At 42.5% G+C, this 10,728-nt stretch overlaps 1 protein-coding gene across 2 annotated transcripts in view; it reads right to left on the minus strand.

Annotated features, from left to right (window-relative positions):
• The window catches only part of RALGAPB (Ral GTPase activating protein non-catalytic beta subunit), a 58,125-nt gene extending 47,838 nt beyond the window's left edge, over positions 1-10,287 (minus strand). For both annotated transcript variants that reach the window (XM_008643477.2, XM_008643476.2), the window contains exons 1-4: positions 10,075-10,287; positions 9,213-9,415; positions 4,948-5,111; positions 4,127-4,313 (exon numbers count right to left, since the gene is read on the minus strand). In XM_008643477.2, the coding sequence (XP_008641699.1) occupies positions 4,127-4,313; positions 4,948-5,111; positions 9,213-9,415; positions 10,075-10,257 (737 nt within the window). In that variant the 5' untranslated portion in view covers positions 10,258-10,287. The remainder of the gene's footprint in view (positions 1-4,126; positions 4,314-4,947; positions 5,112-9,212; positions 9,416-10,074) is intronic.
• Between the last annotated feature and the right edge of the window lie 441 nt (positions 10,288-10,728).

Below are 10,728 nucleotides of genomic sequence, written 5' to 3' on the forward strand. Positions count from 1 at the left end.
CTTTCCCTAAGTTAACTTCCTCGTCGACCTAGATTACAATGTAAGATGTAACCAATAGTATGCATTCTATTATCATCTTCACATCTTAAAGCAGGTGGGGCAGTGTCCCTTATCTCCTACCATGACTCATCCTTGATAACTCCCTTTGGAAGCTATCTCTGTTTAATGGGCAATCAAGGACCCACCGCATGACTCATGGAATTACATCATCCCACTGTGAGATGCTCCGCCCAGGGGGAGGAACCAAGCATTCCTACCTGGATATAATCTGGGGTTTGGAACAGCACAAGCAGTCCTTACCTACTGGATTCCCAGAGGATAAGAGCTACCACTGGACTTTCAGGTGAAGACCAGACCCTTCTACAGGATCAGCGCTTCGACAGGACCACTTCACCTGGACTGCTACCACCACCCTGACTAACAGGGTGCCAGGCTGTATCCTGACTCTGTTAGCGTTCTTGTACTATTGCATTTATTTTTATTTTAATTTTCCTATTAAATTATAATTATGACTTGTGATCTCCCACTGGTTTGTTTTCAAACTAGAACACTTGTAATAGTCAAGAAATGTCCCACTTCATCCTTGCTCATTTATAAAGCAATATAGTTTTATAAAGTCATTACAACTAGGAGAGAAGTACTCTATGGCTGACTCCTAAATCAAGAGTCAAACAGGCTGAATTTCCATCTTCCACTTCTCCCAGCATTGGGCAGTAACCTGCAGCCAATTAACACAAGTGTCTGAAATTACAGCCTATTAACAGCCTGGATAAAAAAGCAAAAGAGCTTCAGGACATGAGGCCCTCTCCAGATGCAAGGATGATGAAGAATCCATTCAGTGCAGGAGCTGGTGGTGCAGCTGCAGTGACAGCTGCACAGTGAGCTCCCTGAAGGGAGCCTGGGGCAAGAGGCTGGGAAATGCCAACATTGTCCATAACGAAGGGCCTGTGGCCCAGCCAAGTGCTCAGAACACTGCAGGAGCTGAGGACTAGGGAGGAAGAACTGAGACTTGCATGAGCTTGGACTGTGAGGGGATAAAAGCCCAGTCTTTTGTTGGGGCTGCTCCTTGGAGGCACCAGCTCAAGCTCTTTCTGTGTTACTGTGCCAGGAATAAAGGGCTTTATGGAACAAGACATCTGAGACTCCCATGGGAAAGCTGGGGTCGAACTGGTGAGGAAACCTGGTCTGACTGTGAGAGTGGGGAGTGCAGGGAGTCACGCAGGGCACTCCTTGGCTCACTGGAGCTGCTGCTGCTGCAAAGGGGCTTCAGTCCCAGCTGTTAAAGTTGCTGCTGGTGGGAGAGTGACTGCCAGAGTGTCTTGGGAATGGTCAGACTGGGAAGGTTCCTTAACACCAGAAATACACACATCTGCACCAGGTAGCAAATGCTCTCCAGCCCTGTGTCCACCTACATTTAGTGCCCAGAGGCATGACCCCATGTTATGTTTTTGCTGAGGAATTACCTGGCTCTGAAAGACTCAAAAGTGCCTGGGCCAACCCCATGCGTGCTCATGCCCCACACCACTGCCTGGCAGCACAGTGCACTGCTTCAGTTCTCCCTATGACTGCAAGAAACCAGTTTTTCAAAGAGCATGGCCAAATCTTCAGTGATATATGGGACATTTTCAAGAATGATTGATTGAAGACAGATACATTTTTAGCCATACATCCAAGATAGTTAAGATATACTTAAAGCAACCTAGATGGGGTAAAAGTAGTATCTATTGGTATGGCAACACAATTAAGACTCCAGTCTCATCCTGCTAAAAGTCATAGCCAAGGACACAAATTAACACTGTGTCTGTGTACAGATTTCCAAATATAGTTTTCCATATGGTTTTAATTTGAAACATTTACTCTCAGCTTATTGCTAATAACCCAATTCACAGAACTGTTTACTAAAACATTTTAACTGTTTGAAGCTGGAGCTTCACTGAAGTATTAAAAATGCAGCTTAAAATACCACTGAACTTAAAGCTAGCCTCAGAGGAGCCTAACTTTCCATGTATCAGACATAAACCAACATTACTGAACACAGACTAAAACAGTCCAGAAACCTTGCAGACTCCTGTGCACCAACAGAACCAAGACTGTTAGTCAACAGTGGGAGAGAAAGTGTAGGCACAAGGCATGGTGCAGAACACCAACACATGTTTTGAGACAGAGCTGTTCTTTTCAGATCAGTGAATCATAAAGTATTTTCAGTTATGTAACACTACATCTAACAAGCTAAAAATAGCTCAAGAAATAGCGTGGGAAATACACAGAACTCGTACTGCAGCTTTATTTCCCAGAGGTTTAACAAGTACCTGCATAACCTGGAAAAATCAATCCACACCTCACATTTTGACAGGTAATTCAAAGCAAAATTTTTCAAAGCTAAAATAAACCCTTGCAGAAAAATACACTATTGAATATTTCACAATGCAGCAATTTTAACACATCTTTGAACTTTCACAGAAATAAGTTACTGATATTTCAGAAGAGCTGGAAGGAGGAGACCCAGATGACCCTTGTACCAGTAATTAATTCAGTTCATTCCTCCAAGAGGCTGAAATTTGTCCCACAAAGACTTCATACAAAAAAAAATTCAACAGTAAGGGTACTGAAACTCTCCTCACTGTTCAGAGCCTTCTACTACAACCGAAACTCTCCTGCAACCCTCAGATATGAGCGTTCCCTTGGTCAGTTTGCGGGTGACACTGAGGTGGGCAGGAGTTGACCTGCTGGAGGACAGGAAGGATCTCTAGAGGGATTTGGACAGGCTGGATCAAAGGGCTGAAGCCACTCTATGAGGTTCAACAAGGCAAAATGATAGGTCCTGCCCTTGGGTCACAACAACCCCAGAGCTACAGGTTTGGGGCAGAGTGGCTGGAAAGCGTCCAGTAGGAAAGACCCTGGGGATGCTGATCTACAGCAGCTGAACAAGAGCCTGGTGTGGCCAGGTGGGCAAGAGGCCAAGGGCACCTGGCCTGTACCAGCCATGGTGTGGCAGCAGGACCAGGGCAGTGACTGTCCCCTGTGCTGGGCACTGGTGAAGCACCTCAAGTGCTGTGTCCAGTTCCGGGCGCCTCCATTCAGGAAGGCCACTGAGGGGCTGGAGCATGTCCAGAGAAGGGAACAGGGCTGGGGATGGGGCTGGAGCACCACGAGCAGCTGAGAGAGCTGGGGAGACTCAGCCTGGAGAAAAGGGCATTCAGAGAGGACCTCCTCATTCTCTAAAACTACATGAAAGGAGGTTAGCGGCAACAGAAGGTTGGCCTCTTCTCCCAGGAAACAAGGGACAGGGCATGGGGAAATGGCTTCAAGTTGTGCCAGGGGATGTTTAGATTGGATAGAAAAGGTTGTCAGGCACTGGCACCAGGTTACCTGGGGCAGTGATGGAGTCACCAAAGGGTATTAAAAGACACGTGGATGTGGCACTTGGGAACATGGGTTAGTGGTCAGCTTGGCAGTGCTGAGGGAATGGTTGGATTTGATGATCTTAAAGGTCTTTTCCAACCTAAACAATTCTGTCATATATGATCCTTACTGTTCCCATACCCAGCAAGACTTGGTACAGCTCTTCTCTCCTACTCCCTAGAGCAGAGAGCCCGTGGGCTGCCTCTGGCCCAGCACACCCCAACCGCCAGGGCACAAGCGCCAGGCAGCTGTAACACAGTTTCAGCTCCACAGGGTCCAATCAGAGTCCAAAAGTCACCTCAAACCCAGCAGCATGAGCACTAACAAGCACCTAATAATTTTGATGGTGACGGCTATTAAACCCACATATATAATGCTACACTAATATTCTTGAGTCATTCCTCAGGGCATATGATGAAGAGTCACAATGATGGAGACTAATACACACACCACGAAGTGTTAAATATCAGAGAGGTGCTAAGCTTACACAAGAACAGCGACAATCCAACTCAGATCTTCCCTTGCAGAACAATGGAATACACACACAATCCAAGGATACAGCAAGATTTCTCACTTCACATTGCTCATTCACATTTGGATTGCTGCACATTCCACAAATAAGCAATTCCAAAACACGTATAATAATAACGTGTATATAATAATAATATAATCATAACCATGATTATCCCCACACATGCATTTAATCCCACGGGATTTCTCCTACCTGGAAGTAAGGGCACAAATGACCTTGCTCCACTGCTCAACTACTGCAGGATGATGTCGCCAGTTAGCCACCATCTCTTTGGCAGTTTTCCAGTAAGGAGGTGTTGGAAAGCACCGCGTACAAGCGAGTAACCATACCTCAAACAGCACGCCAATTAATTTCTCAGCCAGATTCTCGGCAATGCCACCTTACAACAGAAACAAAGCACACCTTCAAGTTAGTGTTCCATCTAAATAACTTCATATATCTCCCCAAGGAGGTTTTGGTTACAGTGCATAAAGATTAAGCTCATTTTTAAAATAATTTTTAAGAATGATTTTTGATTGCTTCCTACACCAATTAGCCTTTTTGCAAGGCCAAATACAAAAGATAACACCCAGCCACGCGTGTGTAATAAGGGACAGCAAGAGTTCACCAATCTTAGGCAGTCTTCTATTGCACTGTGTCTGCATCAAAGTCTTTTTTTCAAAATAGGTAAAACTGACACTTTTGTTTTGCACTAGGCAGGCTGAACAGCAAGACAAAGGGGTTTCAGTGAAACAAACAGGGAACAACATTGTCTGAAACTGTTCATCCCAAACTGTTCCTGTATAAAGTCATTGTCCTGCAAAAATACTTTCAGGAAAACTCAGCTCCAAATCATTCAGTCTTTTCTGGCAATGCTTTATTTCGGAGTAATGGGGCAGAATTAGGAGTGAGCTATTGTGCTTTGGTAGCTCCTAAGAGCTTTTAATGGGTTTCCCCATCCTGCTGGAAGCTGAATGTCAAGAATAGCCTGAAGTTTTTCCAGTAATTGAACCAAATGGAAGATGAACATGAACCTTGCACAGTTGGAGCTGCTAGAAGAGTGTCATTGATCTGAAGAAGAAATAATAACAAAACCTCCCAGGTTTCTCTTGCCATAATTGTTGACTCATGAGCCAGCTTCTGGACAGCTTTCAAAACCTGCAAGCAGAGCCTGATCTGACTGGATCCCGGGTCTGGCCTGCAAGAGAAGAAAACAGTGCTCGAGAAACAGAAGTATAAAGTGATGTATCCAGCAACATGAACTTTCAGCAGTTACAAAAGGAAACAAACATTATTGAGCGAGACCCAAGAACATGAGCCAATATGCTTCTGTGCACCTCAACTCTGTCTCTAGGCATCCCAACTCTGCCTTACTGAGCACAGGATGCACCATAGCACTCTTCTCTATGTGAGACTCAATACATAGAGCAAACACTCACCAGAACAAGCACAATCCATCATCTCAAAGAGACTTATCTTGGGCTAAACAATGACAATCCAGTTGAAATATCATGAATTATTACATACATAATTCAGAAGTGGCAAAACTAGGAGAAGCTATTGTTAGCAAATTAATTAAAATTCTTCCTGGTTCTCCTGTTGTTTCTAAATCAACTCTTATCCCTTCTCCCTTTAGTGTGATGTTCCTATTTAATGACCCCCATCTAGATCATCTTCTGTAAATCCAAGCAGATAGGAGTAAGGAAGGAAGAAAGGAAACAATTTCATATTTTCACAGTTTTCCCTGTAATAATAATCAGATCCACACTGGAACTGCTGAGTTACTCAACACGAAGTTGTGCAGAAGCAGCACAAAGCAGCATCACCTCTTCCCATCAGTTAGCCTGGACAAGGCAGAACAGGTAGAAAACAGTAAAAAAACACATTCTGGACAGTATCTGAGGAGACTGGTAAAAAACCTGAGGAAGCCTAAATTTTAAAGGGTGAAAGAGGAGATTACAAATTAGAGTGTGCAGCATATGTGAGGCATATTTCAACCTGTGCATCATTTCATCATCCCTCCTACTACTCACTGAAGGGATGACAAAAAATGTAGAAGTATTACCTTCCACCGGACTACTTAGTATTACCAGATTCCTACCAAACATTTTCAATGTGGTATAACCCACAAGTCATGTTGAATAGCAAGCACCTCAAGAATGTGCTGGTCCACTAAATACTATCAGCTTTTATCTTGATAGCATAAATGTTGTATTACAGTACTGGAAACAAGATGACAAAGAGACAAGATAATGTCTAATGCAAAATTGCAGATTACTAGCCACAGTTCAGGACCTCAGTGGGTTGCTTGATGCTAGTGCTAGATCACAACCCAGAATCTCTCTGTAGAACAACAAACTTTCAGACAAGTGAGCCCTGCCTTGCTTATAGCACTGTTTTTTGCCTGAGCAACAACAGAGCAGATCATTTGAATCAAAAGACATCCTTAATCTATATAGGCTTGAAGCTTCCAAGGCTGCTTCAAGACTTGTTTCCCTAATCATTTAGAGAAACTGTAAAAAAACAGGGCTTATATGCAAGTTAATGGGATACTTCTGAGCTAATCTTGTAAAGGCAACTCGAAGATTTCTGTCCATCTACAACTTCCACTTGTCCCCAAAGTTAACCCAGTGGCAAGCTCTGCTTGCACTATTTCTAGACTTCTAGACATCTAGATTTCTACAGAACTTGGCCTTTTGGCCATACTTCTTCACAACAAGTACTGTTCTCATGATTTCATATGAGAAGCATATGAAGTTATTACAAAAAAAGTACTTTGGCAGTCACATGTTCCATGGTCTCTCAAGCAATTACAGACATTTCTGTTGCAGAGGACCCGGATATCTGTACCTCACTCTCCTGGGGAGGCAATACAGGGGGAGAGAGTTCTCATATTTCCTTCCCACAGTGTTTGTGGCCCTGAAACTTTATCTGACAGCAGTAACAACCACTACTGCTTAAGTCATCTTCAAGACCTCTTGGATATTCTAGGGTTGCCAGAAATGGAAAGCCTGGGGGTTGCCTGGGGACTATTCAAATATGTCAACCAAATGTTTGTTTCTTCAGGGTGGACAGAAGGCCAGTGCAGGAGGGAAGGATACAAACACCCTCTCTCGTCACTGTGGCAGATAGAGGAAAGGTAACTTGACTCACACGGCTTTCACAGTTTTATTTTTCAGCATCACACTATTTCAAGGACTGTGCATGTACATATTTGATTCAGCTGAGCATTCAGACTAGACTAATCTATATGCACCTGCTCTATATGGATGTACACAAGCCCCTTAGGTGCCATTTACACCGAAGTGCCCACTTCAGGCTGCTGCATTCACATCTCACCTATACACCACCCTCTGAGTCTGAAACCTTCACAACTCTGCGCCACCACTTTTAAGGCAGCCAAACCAACAGCTACATCGTTTCCAGAGAACCAGGATGAGGAAGGAAGTTATTTTGATCACAACCTTTCACAGGACATAGGCTTACAATAAAGGCTTAGTATCTTCAACACAAGAACAGATTTTTCCAGGAGTCCGTTCAATGCAGGTTGCTATAACAGCTCCTGGGTAAGTATTCTATATGAGCCCATCAGCATCAGCAACCTGCATCAACTGGGTAAACCCAGAAATTATTCTCCTCTTCCCCACCACAGACACCTAGGTCTGAATCTTTGCTTTTATTCAAGGCAGGTGTGCACAACTCAGTTCTGCATTTCATTTGCAGTATAGAAATTTTTCCTGTTGCTAGAGTGAATTCTGAACACAGCTTCCCGGAGGGCAAAACTTAAAAAGAGAGTAGGGACTTAAACATCAAGTGTTGACAGCAGCAGCCACGAAAAATCAGTGTTTAAGGTACATCTCAGAGGCTCTTGGAAGAAAAACTACAGAACAGCTATACTACAGGGATAGTGTTTAAAATAATTATTTTTAGGCCCTCCCTTTCTCTAGGTGTTAATTATTTCATTCAACAGCTATCACGTGTAGTCTACCAGCCTACACTGAGGTCCAACAATGACTTTCGGAGAGAAGGGTGAAATGGAAACTTGTGCCAACAGCATGCAAGAAGCTGTAGTACTGAGCTGCCTGTTACTAGGGCCCCCAGTGTGAGAACAAGCAAGGGATCACAGAAACAACTATTAAATGACCTAGTGAAGAATTCCTTCTCTGTTTTGCAAAGGGAATAAAGGATCCCAGACAGCAGACTGTATTCTGCACTTATTAAAGCTTAGAGACAACCTCCTGCAGCAGTCTAACCCAGAAGCTTGCTTTCCTCAGACTTGTGTCATTACATTGACCATCCTTCAATGGGAATTAAAATGCATTTCCACTACAAGTTAAGAGCAACAGCAGCTAAGGGTAGGTGGTAGACTTCAAAGCAATCAATAAATACCAAAGAACTCCTCTGAATTTGCACAAGTTATTATTCAAAGTCCTTTTTAAACAAAGCCTTTAGTAAAGTGAAGAAACCCAAGTGCAGCAGAGCACTTTAAAGGCCCCCTGCAGTGATACATTATTGATACTGATAAAAGCAGATGATCCGGTACTTATGGCAATATACCAAACATTGATCTGAAGTTAAGTACCTTTTCAGGGGGCACTATTATTTAATCTTACTTATCCAGTATATATGTCCAACAGCAGCAGGTAAACTTGTCATAAACTATAAACAAGGTCATGATGTTTGCACACTCTAACAATGTAGCTGTGTCCAAGACCTAGAAACATGTCTATCTCAACACCATCACCCAAGGATGTCAGGCAGCAAGCACTCCGCCACTGGGTTCTTTCAAAACTACCAGTGAAGGACAGTCAGCATAACTATGCACATTTAACAGGCAGCAAGATGCAGGCACAGAGCAATCACTTACTGCAAGATCCCTCAGTACATCACAAATGTGGTGAAATCTTGAATAACAAGGGCTGGGACTGCCATGACGTGCTCTTAGTTTATCTCAGTTTTACACAACAAAAAGCACATGGTCACACAGTGATGCTCTTCCGCCTTTCCCCTTACCCTCCAGTCATCCAACAGAGATGAATCTTGAAGCTCTTAGGATAGTTCATATACTTGAGTGTTTACTATCTGTGATTCTAGTTACCAAACCACAGCAGCAACAACTCAAATTGCTACTGAAAAATTACAAAAGATGTTTGGAGAAACACCTTCCTCCTAAGCTTGCAGCAATAGCTGTCTTATTTTACTCAAGAGCCTCCATGCCTCATGAGTCCTCTGACAGGTTACATGCTGACTATAGCTTGGAATCCCTCAGCCTCCTGAGCATCCCAGCCCTAACACTCACCTTGGTACAAAGAGATTTTGGAGATGTTTGAGAATGCTTTGAACATAAAGGTTTGGTTCCTTAATAACAGGTAAAGGAATGGAGTCCTTAGGTAACACAAGAGCCATAATCCAATCTGTATACACATCCACACAGTATTTCACAGTATCGCCGTCCAAAGGGAGGGTCAGTCCATAACAAACCACCTCCATAGTCCATTTTACCTAACACAAAGAAAAAATTATTAAAAATAAATATTCCTAAGTAAGTACTGGTCAGAGCACATCAGTTCTAACTAAAAAAAAAAGCAACAGTAGTTATGCTGCATGGGCAATTCTGTTTAACATATCCTGCAAAAAAACACCAAACCATTAACTCGTATATCATGATATTATGAAGAATATGAATAAATGGCAAATCACTCGCTAAATACTGAATCTCTTAAATCTGAACTGTAGAGAGAACTCTTCGGAATACACAAAAGCTGCTGGTGAAAGATTTTCAAATTCTAGTAAATACTTGTACTATACAAAGACTTTTTTTGAAGTCACATACTGTTGCTTCAAAACTGAAGGTAATTAGAAAGGCTTTGTGTTAAATGCTAAATTCCTTGGGTTTGTTTTGAGTTTTTTTGGTTGGTTTTCTTTAGCCTGAATTTCCTGGTACAGTACTTCAGACAAACATTTACTATTAAATTATGAAGTACACTGTTGCTATGATCTAGTTGTGAATAAAAGCCCTATGGAGATTACTAAACTAAAAATATAACACACTTCATAAAACTTGGGACAGTAAAGAGAGAAAAATAGAAGAGGCTATAGAAAACCATTAAACTGTCACTCCAGCATTAAGGAAACTATCATCTTCAAGGAAAGGCACTTACTTCTTTGTCTGTTTTTAGTAAACTCTCACTTCCAACAGATGATGTAATTAAAGCTTGTCCAAGAGGACGCACCACTGCATTTGCCACTTCTCTCCCCACATTCTCAGGATAGCTGTGAAGTACACTGGTATTCCCTTGATCATTTTGAATGACAAGATGCAAGGATCTCCACTCTGAGTACATAGTGCCTCTATGCTACAATCCAAACAACACCTGGGGGGGGCAAGGAAGGAAAAAGATAATTAGTCAAAATGTCTATGACATGAGTTAGCAAAACTGAAGCTGTGTATCACAATCCAGGCCCTTGTAAATTCAAGATGCACATATCCAAATTTCATTGTCATACAAATTTCATACATTTGACAATCCAGAAGAGATTCCAACACTTGTTCTTCAACATTAGTATGTTTTTTACACAGACAAGCTTTAACACAGCTTGATTACAGAGATTACAGCAGGTTTCAGTTCAGGACTATCAGCCCATTTTAGATACTTAAACTTGAGAAGTGACTTCACCTCACACTTCTGCTTGCACCCTCTTTGCAGGAAAGATGCTTTCATTTACATGACATCTTCAGGTAAGCAGAAAATAGTTCTACAAGTATTCTGCTCCTGAAGCAATGGCTGCAATTCATCCCTTGTTCCCTTTTTCAC

This window comes from Corvus brachyrhynchos, unplaced genomic scaffold, assembly GCF_000691975.1.
Source record: "Corvus brachyrhynchos isolate BGI_N302 unplaced genomic scaffold, ASM69197v1 scaffold661, whole genome shotgun sequence".
Taxonomy (NCBI): Eukaryota; Metazoa; Chordata; class Aves; order Passeriformes; family Corvidae; genus Corvus; species Corvus brachyrhynchos.